The 21568-nt window shown below is 38.9% G+C and overlaps 2 protein-coding genes across 3 annotated transcripts; one reads left to right on the top strand and one right to left on the bottom strand.

Moving 5' to 3' along the window:
* The first annotated feature begins 194 nt into the window (after positions 1-194).
* Positions 195-14664, top strand: hipk1a (homeodomain interacting protein kinase 1a). 2 transcript variants are annotated; one of them, XM_007570775.2, is made up of 16 exons: positions 195-544; positions 2293-3032; positions 4094-4467; positions 4559-4682; positions 5982-6101; positions 6181-6267; positions 6357-6538; positions 6630-6780; positions 7397-7601; positions 8109-8227; positions 8308-8456; positions 8899-9051; positions 9929-10084; positions 11055-11251; positions 11700-11830; positions 12543-14664. In XM_007570775.2, the coding sequence occupies exons 1-16, from the start codon at positions 505-507 to the stop codon at positions 12918-12920; spliced, it is 3306 nt and encodes a 1101-aa protein (XP_007570837.1). In that variant the 5' UTR covers positions 195-504; the 3' UTR covers positions 12921-14664. The 2 variants fall into 2 exon arrangements, with proteins under 2 accessions (XP_007570837.1, XP_007570836.1); XM_007570774.2 differs by having other exon boundaries at positions 196-544; positions 8305-8456.
* Positions 14634-21363, bottom strand: sdf4 (stromal cell derived factor 4). The gene is made up of 7 exons (XM_007570776.2): positions 21189-21363; positions 19220-19535; positions 17246-17382; positions 17058-17171; positions 16813-16971; positions 15936-16111; positions 14634-15725 (listed from the first exon to the last, which is right to left on the bottom strand). The coding sequence occupies exons 2-7, from the start codon at positions 19525-19527 to the stop codon at positions 15549-15551; spliced, it is 1071 nt and encodes a 356-aa protein (XP_007570838.1). The 5' UTR covers positions 19528-19535; positions 21189-21363; the 3' UTR covers positions 14634-15548.
* Between the last annotated feature and the right edge of the window lie 205 nt (positions 21364-21568).

Genomic DNA, 21568 nt, shown 5'->3' with positions numbered 1-21568 from the left:
GAAAAAATATAGAAGTTTTGTTCGAAATAATGAGTTGGACAAAAACCTTGTGAAGATTACAACGCTTTCGCTGTATGTGTGATTTGATTCAAGAAAAGAGGAGGAAGATGCATGACCTCAATAGACGATCTTTGGCAGTTTTACTCCCTTCACTCTGCGATGAAGTTCAAGCGCTAAGAAGTGACTGATATGGCTAAAATAGACAATCTTTGGTTATTTCCATGCAGTTGGTTTCGTCCACAAGACAGGAAGCAGGCCGACGATTTGTGAAGATGGTGCTCGGTCCAGGCTGCGCTGCTTACCGTAAAAATATGTGACATCTTCACTGTCACCGTGGAGGTTTTTTGCTCGCTGGATGCACGATGCGCCTGTGGACTCGGGTCAGGTATGACTCGTAGCCGGCTGTTATTAGCTTAGCTAGTCCCTGCTTCGCTCGCTGCGCAGCGCTCAGCTGATCCGCTGCAGCGGCGCACAGACTCTGGCTGGAAGATGTTGAGGCCTTAGATGTCAGATTGGCGACGGTGTGCTCGTTCAACAAATCCAGGTAATGTCATTCACTCTTTTTGCTTTATTTTATTCTGGTTTAGTAGACACTGGAGGCGGAAATTTGTGTAGGTTCATGTGATATTGGTTGGACTTGACACAATGTTTTGGTGTGCATCTCTTTTCTTTGTAAGTACCTTTTCATCTACACTTAACATTTGCTTTGAACATAGCAACATTTACTTTATTTTTTCATATTTATTTATGTGCGTTACTGTTGAATAGCAATAACATAAGTAATTTATTATTTTTGGTTTGCCCCTTGTGGGTTACTGAGGCAAAGGGTTGCAGAGCATGACTCTTGTGTCTTTTGATATAAATGGGCTATAGCTTATTAAAACATACACTCAGGAAGTTAGCATAACAATATAAAAAAACTGGAGATTCCCTGCATGATAAAGCCTAAAAGGGATACTGTGGGCTAGTTCATTTTATGTGTACACAGTAACAATATACTAAAATAGAAACGTTAACCAGTTAACCAGAACGTGGAAATTAGATCTGCAGTAGTAAGTCAAAAGTTTTATTCTGATTAGTTCACAACTATTAACAGAAAAAAATCATCATAACCTGATCTTGCAGTTAGGAGAGGAATGGTTTACATAAACACCAATTGAAAGATGGAGGGGAAAGTGACATAATGTGTCTATATTTATTTAAAGACACATTATCAATACCTTAGAAAACCAGTATTTTAGAATGACATGTTTCTAATTTTAACTCCGTGGGCCTCAGCTCAGATGTTTTCATCAACCACATCACCTCAAAAGATTTCAGTAGTAATATTACAACAGGTATTCTGTGCAGACATCTGCAAAATCTATAAGTCATTTGTTTTTATTACAAATACTACTACACTTCTAGATTTGATTTAAGTTGGGTGGCAAAGCACTTTATATATTGTTCAGTACGGCACTAGAGATATTCAAAGTTTATAGGTAACAGTGGAGTTTGGCATTTGTTTCTGTGCTTCCTGCTACTGGCAATAACAATATTATTTTTTTCCAGTTGATATTTACAGTACTACTATGTGCATGAGAAAGAAACCATCAGAAGTCCAGATAAATAATCTGTGCTACATTCTATGGACATGGCTGGCAGCCATATTGAATACAAAACTCAGGACTGTTCAGGGCTATGCTAAAGTTAGCTTTGGCCACTATGTTATCAATAGCTAAAGTGTTACTAATAGGAATTATAACTCCATTTATTAGTATTTATTACTCTGACAATAATAATTGGAAACTATATGCTATAAGCAGTTCCTTCTCTCATTTAAATTCTAAAATGCTACCATAAGAATGTTTGCTTTCAATAGTGAACATTAAGTGTTATGCTAGCATTAACATAATACTAGCATAATATTTAAAACTTAAAGTTTTGTAATATTTTTGTTTTTCCTTGTCCCTACTATGTAGAATAGTATAACAAGATATTATTTACAGTAATAAATGATGTCATATAATAGTGAATTGAAACTGTCTCCTTTAGTTCATTTCTATTGGTTTTATCTCCAAAGTGTGCTGCTGGAAACATTTGATAAAATGCTGAAAGTACTTAAGTTTTACTGTGAAAAAAGTGTACAAACCCTGGGCAAACTCCTAAGCCCCTGTGCCAGTAGCTGTCCTGCAGCTAGATGTATTTTCAATGTACTTGTAGTTTATTAAAAATACAATAATTCAGGCCTTTTTCTGACATTTAAACCAAGTTTGTCCAAAAGTATCCACTTTGTCTCAATCCCATCTGCAGATATGTCCTCGCAGCTCCAAGTGTTCTCCTCCCCCTCCGTTTCCTCCAGCGCCTACTCTCGGCCAAAGAGGCTCAAAGTGGAGAACCCCACCTGGGATGTCTCCAACCGGTTGGCGGACAGCGGCTACTATCAGCAGAGCCCTTCGCAGGCAGCTGCCCCCTCCACTTCCGGCTCTAACTTTGACCTGGTGTACAACTCCAACCAGGTCCATCCCCCTGCAGCCGGCTCCAGGGAGCAGACGGTGGTACGAGCTGCAGACAGCACAGGAAGCGTTCGTGGACCTGCTTCCTCCTCCTCCTCTTCCTCTTCCACCTCTTCCAGCCGGCACATTAAGGATGCAGGGTCCTCCTCCCAACACTGCGAGCTTTACCAAAAGCAGTACAGCTTGAAGAGGAAGAGCGAGGAGGTGGACAGCAGCGACAGCGTTCAGATACTAGAGGAGCTTTCGGCGCCTGTGGCATCGAACCGCGCTGGCGGCGGAGGGGGAACCACCACGGCTCAGTCCATAGCTCACTCCACCTCCACCACCAAAAGTAGCAACTCCCACAGCGAGGGCGATTACCAGTTGGTCCAGCATGAGATCCTGTGCTCCATGTCCAACAGCTATGAGGTGCTTGAGTTTCTGGGGCGGGGCACCTTTGGGCAGGTGGCAAAATGCTGGAAGCGGGGCACCAACGAGATAGTGGCCATTAAAATACTGAAGAACCACCCATCTTATGCACGACAGGGGCAAATAGAGGTGAGTTTGTTGTGCTGAATATCTCAAATTTAGCAGTGTTAATAAATCGATTGACCAAATATTTGGGTTTTGAAGATTAAATTTTTGGAAAATTTAGATTTTTCCACCACTGCTCTCATTGGATTTCCATAGTTTAGAGCAGAGGTTCCCAAACTGTGGGGCGCGCCCCCTAGGGGGGCGCCGTGCCATTGCAGGGGGGGCGCGGGAAGCTGTCTGGATGAAGAAAAAAAAAACAAAAAACAAAAAAACATGAGGAGAAAAACATGGGGGGCGCTGGGTTTTTACCTTAGAATGACCAACTCTCTGTTATTCCTCTGTCAATTTGATACAGTAGGGGCTTCCGCACTTCCCATAGGTGTGTTCTCTGTCACTTTTATCAGCAGTTAAAACTGTTCAATCCGTTGTTAACGTGGTAACCTGTTTTTTCGAGCCGCCTTTAAACGCAACATTTGGGAACCACTGTGGGGCCCAGCTGAAAAAGTTTGGGAACCACTGGTTCAGATGTCAGCCCACTAAGGGCAGCATTAAAACAAGCATGTCTTAAAGGTTCTATTTATTTGGTCTTTTAATTCAGGTCAGCTTTATATTAGGTACAGGCTATGATGTTTTTATTTTAGTTATGATAATAAAATCATAGAATACAATTGAAATAACGCAAGAAGTAGTAATTTTATTAGAACTACAACATGGAATATAACAAATAATTTAAATGAGGATTGTCGAGCATTGTACTTTGGTATAAGTTTTACAGAAAATACTTAATAGAAGTAATTAATCTTTTACACATTGGCATGGAAGTTATCAATTTGAACAAACTGACAATGCTTTTCATAACTGATAAATAGAAACAGGCAACTGTCTATTTTGAAGAAAGAACCACACAGACTGAGCTGCTTATGTCAGATCTTGACATTAGCTTTTTTCTTATTAAAACAACTTTTTTTCTCCTAATCTTTAGATTTTTTAAGGTAATATCATGACTATATTCTCATAAAATAGTAATAATTTTTTAGCCAGGACCTTCTATGAATCTCTTATCCCCGTCTTTCCTCCACCGACAGGTGAGCATCCTCAGCAGGCTGAGCACAGAGAACGCCGATGAGTTCAACTTCGTCCGATCGTACGAGTGTTTCCAACACAAGAACCACACGTGCCTGGTGTTCGAGATGCTGGAGCAGAACCTCTACGACTTCCTGAAGCACAGCAAGTTCAGCCCTCTAATGCTGAAGTGCATCCGGCCCATCCTGCAGCAGGTCGCCACGGCGCTGATGAAGCTGAAGAGCCTGGGGCTGATCCACGCCGACTTAAAACCAGAGAACATCATGCTGGTTGACCCTCTGAGGCAGCCGTACAGGGTGAAGGTGATCGATTTCGGCTCTGCCAGCCACGTTTCCAAAGCAGTGTGCTCCACCTACCTCCAGTCCAGATATTACAGGTCAGGAATCTGATCCACTGCAAAGGTTTCTTTAAGTTCTCAGTTAATTCAGTCTGAGTGTGAATAATTCGGCGTAATTGTGTATATGCAGAGCTCCAGAGATTATCCTAGGTCTCCCTTTCTGCGAAGCGATCGACATGTGGTCTTTGGGGTGCGTCATTGCTGAGCTGTTCCTGGGATGGCCCCTTTATCCTGGTGCATCAGAGTACGACCAGGTCGTATGCACTGTAAAGGAGTTTTTATGTGCTTCCTGACCCATTCAGATCATTCAGGCTGAGGAAGACTGGGCCAAATCAATTTATAATCAACAGAAAAAATTGGACTTCATAGATGTTTTTTTTGTTGACAGAGGGAATTGTATTAAAGATGACCTATTATGCTTCCTTGAATCGGTTAAGTTGAGTCTGTTTTCGGGCCTCTTGTCACTTTAATTCAATATAAGTTTCTCTTCAAACAGAGGCACAATTATACAAATTTACATAATTTGCACTGTTTGTTCTGCAGATCTGAATGGGTCAGTTGCACAGTGTAAATGTACTAAGCCTGGAAATATTTCCAAATTTTATGTACTTGGGGTGATTTTGCATGACGAACAAACACAAAGTAGAGCTTAATTGATGTGGGGGGAAACTTGTAATGTGTTTTTTAAAGCATTTTGTTGCATTAATTTGTATTTAATGCCCCTGAGGTATGGAATAGTACTGCCCTTGATTATGCTAGCATTTTGTTTTATGGTATTAACCAACTTTAACTGTATTCTTCACTGTTTCTTATGATGCTGTTTTTCAATAAGATTCTTTAACAAATCTAACAAAACAGCTGTTTTTGTGCTGAGATTGAATTACACCTTGTTGATTTCTGTTTACCAGTTACGTGACTTTAGAAGACAGATTGTTTCCAGGATATCAGAGTAAAGGGGCCTAAATTCAATGCACGCCACATTTTTCAGACATTTGACAATTAATAGCTGTAACTTGACTTTTCACATTTAAAGTTTGTGGTTGTAATGCAAAAAAATGTGAAAAACTTCAATGGGCACAAATATTTTTACAGGGCATTTAGACTTTTCACACAAGCATCTTCTACTTTTAAAAAAAAGTCTTCCTATGCCACCTCAGTTGTTTTACACTTTGTTTCTCCGTAGTATCATATTTAGTATACATTAACATAAAAGTACATTATAAAAACACAAACTCTTAAATAATTAAAAAATAAAACTCACATGTAACTTTACAGCAAGAAATATGAGCTTTTTTAAGTGAATAATTCCCTAAAATTGATTTTAGGTCGACTGGCAGATTTTTTTTTCTGCCAGTGGAACAGTGGAAATCTTTTCTCCCATGTTATGAGAGAAAAAATTTGCCACTAAAACTATTAATGTACTAAGACATTAGCACTTGAAATTAGACCAAAAATACCTTGTAAGTCTTTGTGTTTTTGCAGTGTGAGTAGCTTTTAATGTAAAAAATGAGACTGCATGTGTGTAAAGCTTCCTTGCACTGCTCTCTCTCCAGATCCGGTATATTTCCCAGACTCAGGGTCTCCCAGCAGAGTACCTGCTGAGTGCAGGGACCAAGACGAGCCGTTTTTTCAACCGAGGCCCCGATTCGAGCTACCCTCTCTGGAGACTCAAAGTCAGTGCTTCCACTGGGATTTTTCTGTACAGTTTAGATTTGTCTACAATATTTAGGAGTTCTTCTTTTTCCTTTGCAGACACCTGCTGAGCACGAGGCAGAGATGGGCATCAAGTCGAAGGAGGCAAGGAAATACATTTTCAATTGCCTGGATGATATGATGCAGGTATGAATGTAAATGTACAATATGGTCATTGAGTTTTGGGTTGCCATGATTGCTGTGGGACATTTTTACAAACACTGACTCTCCTGCAGGTGAACATGACCAGCCTGGAGGGCACGGACATCCTGGCGGAGAAGGCCGACAGACGGGAGTTCATTGACCTGCTGAAAAAGATGCTTACTCTCGACGCAGACAAGAGGATCACGCCCATGAAGACGCTGAACCATCCTTTTGTTACCATGACACACCTGCTGCACTTCCCCCACAGCTCACAGTAAACAGATATATCAATCTGGATAGATTATAAACTTATTTTGCTTGTTTTGCTTGCCGATTTATTTATTTATTTTCTTGTCATTTGCCAGTGTGAAGTCTTGTTTCCAAAACATGGACATATGCAAACGCAGATGCAGCGCATTTGAGAACGGGAAGAACATGTTTGCCAGCAGCAGCACTCCGAGCGCAGCCGCCAACCTGACCGTCACATTCAGCAGTCAGCTGAACCAACACAACCAGGTGGGAACGTTCACGCTTTGAATCTGCATCATGTTCTCACACAACAACGACATTTTGTTTCCACAATCCTAGAAGTGCAGCTGAAGAAAACTTTAGAGTCGGAAATGTTACATGACCTTAAATCAAGACAATTCATAGTTTCTGATAAATATCTATTGCAGGAACTTTGTCATTTTTAATCAACCATTTTTTTTATGGGATGTTGATATGTCTGAAAATTAGTTTCCAACCTAATGACAGGAGAAGTACATATGTAGCAGTTTAATTATGTTGTGGAAATGAAATACAATTATTTAATTTAAACATTGTACATCTACTAAGACTAGCTATTGTTATTATATCTTTATTTAAAAACATTAGTTGTTTTTTTTTTATTTTAAGAACCACAGATTGCAGAACTCTTGTTCATTCACCGGGAAAGCTTCCCCATAGCATCATGCAGCCACCGCCATCTTGCAGTGCTGATGTGATTAGTGCTCAAAAAGTTTAAAAACTGAATACTTTTGCAAGGCGCTATATATTTTGTCCTCATCCATCTAGCAATAATAATTATTTCTCTCTGTTGCTGTGCTGCGCCAGCTGACGTTTGAGAACATTTTTCTGTCGTGTCCCTCAGATGGCGTCCACAGGGGGACAGTCTCTGTCCCTCAGCAGCAACGTCCCGCTGCTCAACTATCAGCCGGGTCTCTACCAGCAGGCCACCATCAACATCCCGGGCCTGACCCAGCAGAGCGTCCCTCTGCAGACCCGACCCACGCAGCTCTGCGCCCAGACAGAACCGTTCCAGCAGACGCTCATTGTCTGCCCTCCAACCATCCAGGGTGAGAGAATTTTTGGGTTTTGAAGATTAAAAGTTTTATTCTTCACCAATGTACTCTAGTTCAAAAATCATTTGTTTAGCAAATTATTTGCACGATTATTTTTATTAAAAGTGAAGACACCGTTTATATTCCTCAGACAATTAGTCTACACCTGAAAAACTGAAGTACAACTGTTTTTAATATTCACCCTAACATTTAGTTTTTTAAACAACCCTTCATATCTTTATTCATAGTTTGTTTCTTTAACAAACTTCTGTATGCGCTTTTTTCCTCACAATTTGAAGATGTCCTCCTTTTAAAATTTGTTCCTATATTCTGCTATTTTTATAACTATATTCTTGTAATTACACAAAAATTCTAGTAGCCTGACTCTAATACTGTCTCGTACAACTCAGAAAGGGTGACTGAAACAAAAGCCACTTTTTGAAAGTATCTTAGGCCATTTGTAATTTCTTTCTTAGAAAAGAAAGTGAGAAATGTTGGGATATGCTTGTTTTCTCTACCTAGGTCTCCAAACCACCAATAAGCCTTCTGGTTACCCAGTAAGAATGGACAGCTCGGTGCCACTGGTCGCTCAGAACCAGTCCTCCCAGTCTCTCCACCTCCAGCCCAGCATGCTGACACAGGTATGTCACCCTGCCTTCCAGAACTGATGTGAACTTCTGTGTTTAACTAAATGTTATTTTGTTATGTGAATGATCAGCAGGGCTGGCCGGCTGGGACGCAGCAGATCCTCATCCCTTCCACCTGGCAGCAGATGCCCGGCATGTCCATCCACAACCCGGGCCAGGCCGTGGTGCCCGACTCGCCCGTGGGCGCTCCGGTGGCTGACGGCCAACAGGCTGCTGGGTGGAGGTAGGGTCAGCTCAAGACTCTGCGACGTACCAGCACTTATAGACAGGTTGCAATGTGAAGTCACGTGCACAAAGTCCCACAAAAAAACTTCTCGCCGACAATGACTGTTAAAACTTCTCGCCGACAATGACTGTTGACATACCATGCTAAATCTTAAATGCATGCGTGATAAAGAAAAGAAAAAGGGATGCAGTGCTTTGCTTCTAATTGTAATACTTAAAACTCCACTTTTATCTTTGCTAATGTCCTGCTGTGGCAGCGCAGTCGTAAAATAGTATAATGAAAAGTGAAATAATCATCTTTTCGCCTTCCAGCGTTGTGCGCATGCGGCAAATTTTCCAGATCTAAACAATAACATGCAACTTGTCTATAAAATAATAGTTTGTTTCTAAGTTGTTTATACATGTCTTTTTATTTACCCCCCCTCCCCTCCCCCCCACAGGGGTCGTCATGGTAACCAGTGTGACGGCGTCAGCCAGCAGGACTCTGGCGTCAGCCGTCACGCCGGCATGCAGAACCACAGCTCAGGGGCTGCTCACGCCAGATCTCAACAGGGCAAGAGGTCAAAGGGCCGACATGCAGACAGCAGAGCCAGGTGTCCGGTCTCACCCAGTCCGAGTAGAAAGAGAATAACTGGATTTAAACTCACTAATATCGACAGACCCAACCAATAAATTAGAATATTATTGATCTGTAGATGTAGATTAGTTACACACAGATGGATGTTTTCAATCGTTAATTGTGAGGATTTTCTGTTTACAGATAAAGAAAACAAAAAGACATTTAAGAATATTACCTGAGACCAATAGTGGTGGTTTAAAGTTTGATCATAATATTTTGTGCTGCTATTGTCATGACGATAAAAGCGACAATAAAATCTCTTTATTACCTTTTTAGGTAACTGTATGATTGTGACTGCGTGATACAGCAATCATACACAAGTCTCATAAAGAACTGCACACAGCAACTGCATTTAGTCATATATTCAAATATATTGTTATTAGTTGATAATCTTATTGAATAAACAGTGGAGAAAATAGTAAAAATAACAATCCGGACAGTTTTTGTTTTTAAATTCCTTTTGGAATAAAGTATTTTTAAAAATAAAATTTTAATAAATAATTTGGAGCACATTTGCAACTAAATATTCATGTTTTCAATCATGATTTGTGTAAAATATGTAGAAGTGTGTTTTACCTTTTAATTTAGTGCTTCAAACAAAACAAAATTTTCCAAATATTTTTGATGCTTTAAGATTTTATGGCTCCCACAGTCCGAAAACATACGTTTTTTTAAAAAGTGTAACATATACAGGCAACGTTTACACTCAATACAGCTGATTTTCCAAGAAAATATCAAAGAGGTCGAAGGGACAGAACAACTGCATTATGGGTAACAAGAACAGCTTTCGTCCTTGTATCTGAAAAGTTTTCTTGTTCATAATGCCTTTCTCTCTCTTTCCTCCCCTCCAGGCTGCATTCGGCTTCCACAGTCGTCCACAGCTCTTCTTTCCTCGGTGACCAGTCTCAGCCCATCGTCATCTCTGACACGCCGAGTCCCGCCGTCAGCATCATCACCATCCACAGCGACTCGGAGGACGAGGGCGAGACGAAGGTCATGGCTGCCTGGTGAGCCGAACTTGAGACGTAACCTTCACAAATATGCTTTTCAAGATCCATGTTTTGCATGAACCCTCAAATATCCAGAGTCCGTTTTGGTTATTTTGATTATTTTGAGTTTAGGACTCCAAAGCTAAGTCGTGAAAAGTCAGTGTTATTTACGATTGAAACCAGGTATTATCATACATCTACAACGGCATATTGTGACCATTGTAGATAGAAAATAAGGAGTAAATTTCTGGCAAAAAAAAATTTAGTTTTTTGTCCTAGAGTTTTTTTTTTTTTTCCAGAAATTTCAAGCTCAGAAATTTCTTTGTTTTATTTCTAGTATATTTCTGGGAGTAATCTCAAAATTTCAGTTTTTTGGCAGAAATGTACTTCTACTTTTGTTTTTTCTATCTACAATGACCCAAACCCGCTGTTGTGTAAGTCTAACAAAAATATATATTTTTCTTCTCACTGAAGTTAAATCAGGCCAAACCTTTATTCTTTTAGATGAGTTAAAATTACCAAAATCATTTCTATTTGCTAAGAGCCTGAAACATAGCGAGTACATTTTAAGAGATTTTTTTTCTTTGACTTTCTTTGCATATTGTGTTTAAACATTTGAGAAGAAAGCTAATTTAACTTAGCATGATTTGTTTGGATTGTTTCAATGTAAAGAATATTTATTACTCCTAATCACCTACTGATCTGTGTAATTAAAATAAAGTTTGTTTTATATTTTAAACTTTAAACAAAGTTATTAAAATTGGGGAATTGTTTGCTAAATCTGTGTTTAGATTTTTCATAACATACAATTTTGTAATGTTTTAGTTTATTCTGCTGTAGAATGTCAAACGTCATTTTTATTGTTATAATATCCAAAGTGTTGGTGCTGGAAAAGTTAGAAAACTTGCCTTCAAAATGCTAGAAAAGTGCTTGAGTTCTCCTGTGAGGAAAATGTATGAATCCTGTTAATGGTGCTTCGCTCCTGCAGCTCCGGAACGAGCCAGAGAACAAACGTGATCAGCTGTGTGACGGTGCATGACTCCCACGACTCCGACTCGTCCAGCACCAGCAGCCCTCTGAGCCCTGAGACCAACTCTCAGCCCTCCAAGTCTCTGGCCATCGTCATGCCCTCTGTGAAGCCTCAGCCTGCTGAGAGCGCAGCCACCAAGCCAGCAGAAGCCCCAGGTCCAGTTCGCCCTCACATTTCTGTTATTTATTAAGAATACACCCTTTATTTTAAGTCTTCTAAGTTTTGCAAATAATACTTAATAGAAATACTTAATATTTTAAATCAGTAACATCATATTATTATCTGTAGAACTTTGAAATGATTATGCAAACAACTGAGTCTGTTTCACACAAACTGATGAAGTCACGTCACATTTCTCTCATTTAAAATGATAAAATTCTGTCTTTTTTCTGGAAACGTTGTGACTATATTGTCATAGATAAACAGCCTGGTCTCTGTACTCTATCTCATAACTCACAGAAAGGATGATTGAAATGAAAGCCAATTTTGAAAATATTTTTGATCGAAGAAAATTTATTAAAATCAGATCTAGTATAAAAAAGATTGTATTTATAAGCCATATTGCCCAGCCTCTCAGTTTCCTCTCTGGCTCTGCACCAGTAGATCCTGCAGTCGGAGCCTCCGCTAAGTCCAAGAAGGCGTCGGCTCAGTCGTCATGCCGATCAGGAGATTCCAGCACCGATCGGCATCAGCGCGCAGCGTCCAGCAGAGTTCAACCTCTTAACCTCAGTCAGGTAGCAGCGATTACATCACCACAATTACAAACATATACACCACCCTCAAACTTTGCCATGTTAAGTAAAATATTTTGGAGGGATTTTATGTGACCCACACCACAAGGTAGAGCATAATCTTAAAAAGGAAAAAAGGTTTTTATATTTTTTCTCTAACAAAATGTCATCTATTTGTCCCGGAAGTTACTGCGATAAACAGCAGGCTTGTTTTAAGTCCATTTTCAAGACGCAAGCACAACCTCTCAAAGGGCTATAAACTTTAATTTCAAAAGAAAATTTAACACCTGACCTGGAAGACATTTTAAATACCCCAAATAAGAAGCAACAAGTAAAATGGATTATAAAGTCGCTGTAAACAAAATTGTCTTTCAAAGAAAGGGATAATTGAAACCAAAGGACCAGACAGAAGCTTTATTTGTGTAGCACATTTCAGCAACAAGGCAGTTCAGAGAACTTTACGTCATAAAAAGCACTTTGAAAATAAAATCAATATAGTCACCACTTGAGAAACCAGTAACAAACATTACATTTGTCAACTAGTTCTTGGTAGAAAGAGTGAAAGAAATTTTTTTTACAATAAATCATACAAATAAATCAATAAATCATAGAATTGGAAATTATTGAGCTCGTTTTTAATTTATGTGTTGCTTATTGTGACAGGCCTACTGAGAGCAGCAGCTTCCCATCTAAATCAGCTCGTTATGAATTTCAGGTGCAGCAGTCCGTGATGCAGTCTTCCCACAGTCACACAGGAAGCGGCGGCTCCCTACGCCGTCAACCCACATACCCGCCACCCGTTTCCTCTCACTCCTCCTACCGCCTTCAAGACGCCGCCCTTTTCAGCTCCACGCCGAACCTGTACACCTACCCGGCCTCGGCAGCCCTGGCCTCCGTGTCCCAGGCCGTGGACCAAATGCAGGGCGGCAGGCCGAGCGGCGCTTACTCCTCCCTGGCTCTGCTGCAGAAGAACGCGGGTTTGGCCCTCGGTGGGCCTGCAGCCGGACAGTACAGCAACCCTCAACCCCAGCCTTTCAACCGTTCCAGTGCTGCTTACCAGAGAAAGCTCAACCAGTTCCCCCCGTACCTGTGACGACTGCAGCAGCACTCAACCGTAACCAAACTGGGGCTGGAGACGAGCACAGACCTCGTTTCTGAGCTCTTATTTTAAACATGGCTCCATTTTTATTTTAATCTGCTCCACTTTATTTCTGCTGCATCACTGTGACGAGCGGCGCAGCCCAACCGAAAGTCACCCAACATCCTGAGTTGCAACATTTCATTGAGTAAGAGGCATATGTTGTAGAGAAACCGATGCTGCTTTTCTTTTTCTGTTTTTACAGTTTTACAGTATTTTATTCCCAAACTCAGCTGCCTTATAAGGACAGTTTCCCTTTTTATTTAACTATGTAACATCTGCACATTGTGGTAAGTTGGATTAAGATGTTCGAGTAATGAATGTAGTGTGTATGTATTTTAACTTTTAATCGAAAACAAAAAAAAAGGTTAACATACCGTGCTGTGTACTGATGTGTCAGTGTTTTATATGTGACTGAATACAACCTTTGGGGTCAAAGGTTAATTGTAGTGAAAGATGCCGTGTGTTATGGACGAATTCAGGACTTAAACATCCCATAGAGGACACATTATGGGAGTAGATCTCAGCAGAAGTTTGTAACCGGTTCAGTCAGATTTGAAATTTATACAACATAAGTGTTTGGTTTTTTTTTTCTTTGGAAAAAATGTTTGTTTTTGTTTTGTGAAGTGGTGTCTGTGAAGTAAACTGTCCAAACGTCTTAATCGGGTAGAAGTCTGTGGGGAAAAAACTACTGCATTTGATTTGACGCAAACATGACAATGAAATTAGCTAAAAGATAAATTAATGTTCAGATGTTGCTGTTTCATAGTTCATGTGATGGCTGTCCGTACATTAATGTGCAACATTAGAGAAACACAGTGATCCTGGACCTGTATGTATGCAATAAATCTCAAAAATATAAATCTGCCTCTGTGATTTTATACTTAAACAGTTCCACATTTTTTTCTTTAAAGTGAGGTTCTGCTGAGTGTTATAAGCAGTAAATATTTTACCTGTGACTGTCATCTTTAGCCACTAAGATGTATCTGCTGCAGATCTGCACTGGTGTATTTTTACATTTCTACATTAAAGTTTAACAAGTTGAACAAATTTTCTCTGTAATTGGTAGTTAATTTCCATACTAAACTGAAGACTGGGAAGTTTGTGCACTTTGTTTCTACAAAGAATTTTATGTGAATGTGGAGCAAGTATGAATCTGTATGATGGCGTACTAGGGGCATTGAATATAAAAAAAAAAGAAGTAATTTTCCTCCAAAAATACAAGTTTTGATCTAAAATGTTGTAGAAAAAAACTTGGAAATTTCTGAGGTTGAACAGAAATTTTTGGCAAAAGTAACAGATTTCAAAAGGGCATTAATGAAAGTATGTATCAGAGTATAGACAGTAAATCTAGAATGTTGTCAGTTTTATAAAAGATTCAGATTTCATAAAAAAAATGCACCAAATTTTAACTTAACATGTTAACTACAGGATTAATACATATTTCTAAACCTTCTTTTAGCAGTTTTACTTAATTACAGATGCCTCTTTACACAAAGAAAATAAAGCCACTAAAAATATTCAGTTGTGTTTTGGTTGTTAAATGTTTATTTGTTGTACATTTTAAAAAGCCGAAACATTCTGTTATTATAAATCTTATTTTACAATCGAATCAGGGACAGCACAACCAGCAGCAGAATCCCAAACGCTCCATGTGGACTTAATTCATTTTCTTCATGCATTTAAAATTAAACAAAAAAAAATGAAGAGAATTTCACACAAACCAGAATAATTCTGAGGAACCAACTCAAGGACACCCAAAGTAAATAACTGCAAGGAATTAAAACATTCAAAATTAAACAGTTCAATAAATAATATCCGTCTTCATCCACATGAATAAAAGTATAAAGTTAAGCTGCTGTTAGAAAAGTCAGAGCTTTAATTATTATAAAAGAAAATAGACATGTTGCATTCAGATGCAATTTATTTTTCTGTTCATCAAAGTGACAACCACTCAATATATTAATTTCTTTCATTCTTTTTGTAATTTGGTAGTTTGAATGAAGATCTATGTGATATATATATACATCTATTCACATAGATATACATTCACATATATATTTTACTGATGCAGCTTTTAGGAACATTAACAGGTTTTCAATCGATCCAATTATTCCTACTGTGACACTTAAAGAAGAGCATCAGAAATCAATTTTAGAAAAAAACTCAGAGCAATGACTTATTAATGAGACCAACTGTCTATATTACATCTGAGTAGCTGTGTTCTCTCCAACAAACATATGGCTATGCAACAAATGTCAATATTTACACTGTATACATGCTGGCGAAATGGCTGCACCAGCCAACACAAACAGTACAATCTGGGCTAAAGTTCATCATATACACACATTCCACAATTTAAGAAATTTATTCGGAGAAGTCAAAATCCCCAAATTACCGTCTGATGTTGCATGGAAAGTACATTGTGTTAACTTTCAATGTTTGGGGGAAGAAAACCCAGTGATGGGATTAAACAAACAACAGATCCAGACTTGTCCCTGAATCGGATTTAGGAGGTGTGTGTGTGTGTGTGTGTGTGTGTGTGTGTGTGTATACATGTGAAGGCGTCTGTAAGCTTTGTGCTCAGAATTCCTCGTGCACGTTTCTGGCGTAATCCATGAGCTTGCTGCCAGTGAAGTATTCGCTGTACCTCAGGATTTCTTCCAGCTCTAAGCGGTGGTTCTGGTTCTCGTCTGCAACGGCGATCATCTGCTTGGCCTCGTTCAGAGCGTTGTGCTCGTTCATCGGGTCCATGTACTCCTGGGAACATTTAGAACACCAGTTTTAAATGTTGAGCTATTTGAGTTAAATTACAGGAAAGGAATTTTGAAAACATTGTCAGTGGTGACCACCATGACCCTGAAACATTAGTAATAAACATTAATTGCACCAATACTAAAGTGCTAAAGCAACACAGTAATTAGTGGAAGATAATGTTAAAGCGCTAGTGTGAGTTCTTCTGCGACTCACCTCCAGCTCATTCATGGTTACGATGCCATCGCGGTCCGAGTCGATGACTTCCTCAAACTCCTTCTTCCTCTCTTTGACCCAGTCGTCGTCGATGTCCTGCCCCTGCTGGTTCTCCACGGTTCCCACGGGTAAAGAGATGAACTCCGACAGGGTCAGCTTCCAGTCTCTGTCCTGGTCTGTAGGAGAAACACAGGACACCTTTAAATTACACTCAGCATAGCTTAAATCAGGGATGCACTGACTCAGTTGGTTCACTTCTGATACCAATCTGAGGTTCAGTATCAACCGATGCCGATCCGATACAGAAAAACAAAGCTGAACTTACAAAAACAATAGATTGCCTACCTTGGTCAAACAAGTAAAAATAAATTGCAACAAACCTTTCAAATGGTTCAGAAAGTGTAAATAGGAATTTTAAATATAATGTAAAATATCTAATAAAACAACATCGCTCATAGCATAACTCATAGAACTAGACTGAATAGATCTGCACATTGTCACTGACATCTGAGCTAGATTTTTTTCCGAACTTTGGACCGATACAGATATTAATATCAGATCGTTGCATCTCCAGCTTAAATTGCCCTTCGTTATACAATAATTAGTAAAACCAGAGAGCATTTCAACATCTTAACTCGATAAATTTATAGAAACTGAACCAGTCAGTCCTTTAATTGCAGCACCATAGCCAATCAGCACCCAAAGTTAAAAAAAATGAAACATTTAACATTATTAAAATTTTTAAAGATTGCAGCAAGTCTGGTTCCTTGGTACCAAAACAAAACAGCCTTTTACATTTAATTTCCCCATCAGTCTTAGCTCCAATGATGGCTTACAGCAGCTTTATGCAACAGAGATTTAGAAAATGTTAACGTACCCAAGTCTCGCACTATTTCCTTCACCATGTATCTGAGCATGCCTTTGCTGTGCTCAGGGTGGAGGAAGGAGAGGAACTCTTCTTCATCCAGCCGCTGGTCAGCAGGAGGATTATCGGCTTGAAACCAGCGGTCCTTTAGGCTCTCCAACACCTCCTGAGCTGCAGGGATAAAAACAAGAAAAACAGTTTATAACAAAGATTTGAAGCCTTTCGTCATTTAACAGCAAAGCATTAAATCCACTTACTTTCTTCGTCCAGCTTCAGCTCTTCCTTCTTCTTTATTTTATCAGTAACCTCTGTTTCATTAAAACCTTTGCTGGCCAGGAACTTGACTTTGTACTCATCCCATGTTACGTAACCTAAAAGCAGCAAGAGCAAACAACTATTTAGCTCTTGAATACATTTTAAATATTTATCAATCTGAGACTCTCACCATCCCCATCTGGATCAACGGCCCGGAAACTGTTCTTGTTCTCCTCCATGGCCTCCTTGAAGTGCTCCTTCGTCTTCTCCACGATCCAGTGCTGCATCTCCTTGGCACTCACACTCCGGTCCTTGTTGACGTCGACTCTGGAACGAGGGAATTCACAAAAGAAAAATGTCAAGTCAGTCAAGTTTGCTAAACTTTTTTCTCAAGCTTGTATAAAAAATATATATATATATTTTCACTCCACACTGCTGTTTATTTTTAAGCAGTTATGAGGCACAGCAGCAAAACCTTAAACTGCTGCTGTGCCAGTTACTCAAAAGGTTGTTGCTTAGTAACCAAAGAGTGAGTGAGTTGCTAGGTAACCAAAGAGTGAGTGAGTTGATGCCACCAACCTGACCATAAGAAGTTGAGCAACTAAAGTTTTTCTCTGTCTACATCTCCCAGAATGCCGTGTGGTTCTGGATCAGAGTTCAGTGAATATTCTGCTGATGTCATCATGTGTCTATATCAATATACATTGTTATTGATTTATTATCCAGTCGTAGTCGGATGAATAAAACTTTGCAGGGTTCGTATACTTTAATCATCAGAATAAAATCGAATTAGTTGCAGCCCTCGTTTGTTTGCACCTTTTTGCACCACCATCATTACTGCAGTTTGTCGCTGTTTCTTGCCATGCTGCTCATTTTACTACCTCAAATATTTGACGGTAATGCGGACGCTCTACTGTCAGCAATCAACTGTGTTTGCCTGCTTGCATAAACCTGTTTATTCTGTCAAAATGGCCAACATAAAAATTTAAAGTAAAGGACATGAAAACCAACCAGAGGAGTAGTGCCTATCTGTTTTATATCTCTTCTTTCTATTGGTCGTTCCACCGTCTTCCCTATTTAAGACACTCTTAAATTCACTAAACGTTCTCCTCACAAGTCCAAACATTTTGTCATATTAGGATTTCTCTTAAAGCCTAAGATGTTTGTGAACAAGGCAGTTCAAAGTGAGATGAGACATGTAACAAACACAAACACAATCACATTTTGTCAAATGTTATTATCAAAATCTTTAGGAATAGTTAAATTTAGATTTTAACAATTTGAGAAATTCAAATAATTGTCCTTAAAAGAGGCCAGAAGGAGCTACGTTTAGTATTTCTTGAGAATACCTGTCCTAAACTAAAGTTTATTTGATTTCATCACTTAACTGTGTCAGTTCTGCAGACGTGTTACACACACTAAGAAAACAACTCACACTGCAGAGGTCTGAAAGGCTAGCAGTTATTAGAGGCGAAACGCTCTGCAGGTCGTTGTTGGACTCCAACAAAACAATTCTTTCTTCAGCTAAAATGCAAAAAATCTCATTTAATGGTGTCATCTGTTAGAAATCCATGGAATCCATTTAGATGTCATCACCCTTCAAAACTGTGTCTTTTTTTAATATCTTTGCTAGACTGATTTCAGCTGAATTTAAGAGAAAGTTAAAAAGATGTTTTTGTTTCCAAGTTGCCACGTTAATTAAAGGTGTACCAACACAGCAGGTTTGCCAGGAATGCAGACGTACGTGTGTGGTTACTGAACTAGCCCTTTAAATTTTTCTCCACCATCTTCTGTGCAACGTAAAGAAGGCCTGAAGTGAGCAGAACTGTGTCTCTGCATTTACAAAACCACAGTATTTCTGCAGAATTCTAATATTGCAACACACCCTTAACTAGATTCGTTGCAGCATTTTGTGGCTGTATTACAGTTTTTATGCTGCATAACTGACCTTTCTGCTGTTTTTATCTCATTCGTTATCTTTCAGCTCCCGTTGCTGATTCACCCCATGAGGGACCGTAAAGGATACTTTTCTGTTTCAGTGTTGAAATATTTAGCAATTTCAGCCCTGACCTTCAGCGTTGCAGCAAACCTGATCTTATCACGCCTTGCTCAGAAATGCAGAGACTCCAAGCTGTCTACAGAGTGCCAGGAAGACATTTCTTACTTGGCAAAAATTTCAATGAGCTTCTTCCTGTTCCGCCTTGGCTCCGAATCCTCTTCAAACTCTTCCATGTCTTTCCCCAGGAACACTTCCTGGTGGAAGTCCTTGTTGAGGTGGCCATCCATTTCCATCTTTAACCCGTTCAGGTGGTCCGGTGGAAGGATCTCGTTCTCGTCCTTAGTGGCCTGAGACTTATCCTTGGAGGATGACATGTTGGCCGGACGCGCGTGCACATCCAAAGTTAGCAGGAAGTAGAAGAGCAGAGACAGAGCCAGGAGCTTCCTGGACCACAGATCTCGGCAAACAGCCATGATCACTTCTGGAAAAACACGAAAGCAGAAAATCAACCAGATCAACTTGGAGAAATTAAACAAAAAAAATATGTACAGTTTTTAGAAAAAAGTAGAAGCATCTCTAGACATGCCTCAGAAATGTAAATAAACTATGGATTAAATGGTTAAATTGACATGTTCTATGTAGAACTCCTAAACTGGACTGGTTTTAGGTTCACCACATTCAAATGCTGTAAAAAGAAAACAAACAAACAAAAAAACTCCTAACAAACACCTTTCATTTTAGGCAATAAAATGTTTATTTTCTTACTTAAAAACAGTTTAATTATTTGTTTATTTGCATGTTTTGTGTATTTCAAACATTAGAAGGATGTACATCTGCATTTATCTGGTTAATTGTCAGAATAATCAATAACTAAACTCATAGTGGCAGCCCTAAAACAAATGTCCCTTTTCTTCCAGAAATATATATATATATATAAACAACAACAACAACAACAAAACTTGCTTTTATTTAAAAACTTCTCCTGTGAGATGATGTGAATTCAGAGTCCAAGTAATTTGTAAAGCAAAATGTTAGACTCTAGGCATCACTCTTAACTGCGGACACCCATTTTCCCAAAATTTAATAATCAAACAGTTAAATCAGTTAATTTTCACAGTCATTGATGATATACAAGAGTTCAGGAGTAGGAGCAGGACAGATTATTAATCACCTTAGTAAGTACTAAAATGTCTGTCTAGTTGCAGATGGACATTGAAATTTTATTAATTCAGTTTTTTAGTGTTTTTTAATTATTATTTTCCTTCAGAAAGCTGGAAAAGAATTCATATCTAATTCAATTCAAAATCTACGACTGTAAAACTGTAAATGCTTTAATATGTTCAAAAAGTCACTTTTTTTGTTTAAGTTTTCTTTTTGGTTTATGTTTCCTTAAATCTTTTGGTTATGTTGTTCATCACAGCAATCTATTATTATTATTGCTATTCTTATGGTGATTTACACAGTTAATGTTCAGATTTTCATAAAATAGTTATTTATATAATTTCATTTTTGTAGATTGTACATTCATCATTGGTCAAACTGTTGCCTCAATTTTAATGCCGCATTCACGTCTGTTCGGAGTTTTCTGTACCTCAACACGCCCACTGGAAAATCCCACTTGTGAACCCTTATTCATAGCGTTTTTGTGTGACAGGAAAAAGCTTAAACAACAAAAAAACCACAAAAAAAACCAAAAGTGAAAATAAATTTAATAACCTAAATACTCCGACAGTGTAGGTTGTAAGCTAGCCTTTAATATCTTGTTTGTAATCTAATTTACAATCAATAATTGATTTTGAACATTCGAGATGTGGCGGGTTTTCAGCCCAATTCACAAGGTCAAAACTTAAAGTGGTCCTCCTATTGTTCATATAGCACTGTAATAAACAAGCACAAAAAGAGACAGGTAGAAGCAGTTGAGTTTTTACAATTTTGTAACACGCAGTTCGAATTACTTTCACCCGTAAGTGAAGTACAATCGTGGTCACTAGCTACTACATTAGCGCCTTCTCTGTCAGCAAATATCCACCTGGCATTAAAATGCTACTTGCAATGATAGTAAAAGTGACTTTCAACGGAAGACTGGAAGCACATCAGCAGCTAGCTAGCGTTGATGTTTGATAGTTATACAGACCTGCGGTAAGTCAGTCAAGATGTCACTCTGCGATCCCGGAGTTAATAGTCCTCCGACACAAACCCGCTAAAAAGTGTAGAGCAGTTCTGTTCACGTCAACAAAAACGGACACACAAGAGGAAGAATGAAAAAATGGTGATAATTTCCCAGGTCGATCAGTTGAACTGGTTAGCCGCTAACGCTGTTTTAATGAATTATGTAACCACTCGTATTCGGAGCTACCACTTCCGGTAAAGCATTCCAAAACAAAATACGTACGTACGTTTGAGTTCAACAATTTGTAAATGATCGTATAAATGTTAATATAATGAAAACTAACTCTGTGCCAATGAAAAAAGATTGCGAGACATCATTTACGTAAGAATTTGATGATAGCTTTA

Source organism: Poecilia formosa, unplaced genomic scaffold (assembly GCF_000485575.1).
Source record: "Poecilia formosa unplaced genomic scaffold, Poecilia_formosa-5.1.2 Scaffold268, whole genome shotgun sequence".
In the NCBI taxonomy this organism is placed as follows: domain Eukaryota; kingdom Metazoa; phylum Chordata; class Actinopteri; order Cyprinodontiformes; family Poeciliidae; genus Poecilia; species Poecilia formosa.
The sequence above is the reverse complement of the archived record's forward strand: the minus strand, read 5'-3'. Positions and strand labels throughout refer to the sequence as shown.

Coding starts and splice junctions, on each gene's coding strand:
- hipk1a (XM_007570774.2), top strand. CDS start 505: ATGTCAGATTGGCGACGGTGTGCTCGTTCAACAAATCCAG. Junction 6,102..6,180: donor ACCCTCTCTGGAGACTCAAA/GTCAGTGCTTCC, acceptor TTTCCTTTGCAG/ACACCTGCTGAGCACGAGGC. Junction 10,085..11,054: donor ACGAAGGTCATGGCTGCCTG/GTGAGCCGAACT, acceptor TCGCTCCTGCAG/CTCCGGAACGAGCCAGAGAA.
- sdf4 (XM_007570776.2), bottom strand. CDS start 19,527: ATGGCTGTTTGCCGAGATCTGTGGTCCAGGAAGCTCCTGGCTCTGTCT. Junction 17,172..17,245: donor CGTTGATCCAGATGGGGATG/GTGAGAGTCTCA, acceptor TGCTGCTTTTAG/GTTACGTAACATGGGATGAG. Junction 16,112..16,812: donor GGAAATAGTGCGAGACTTGG/GTACGTTAACAT, acceptor TTTCTCCTACAG/ACCAGGACAGAGACTGGAAG.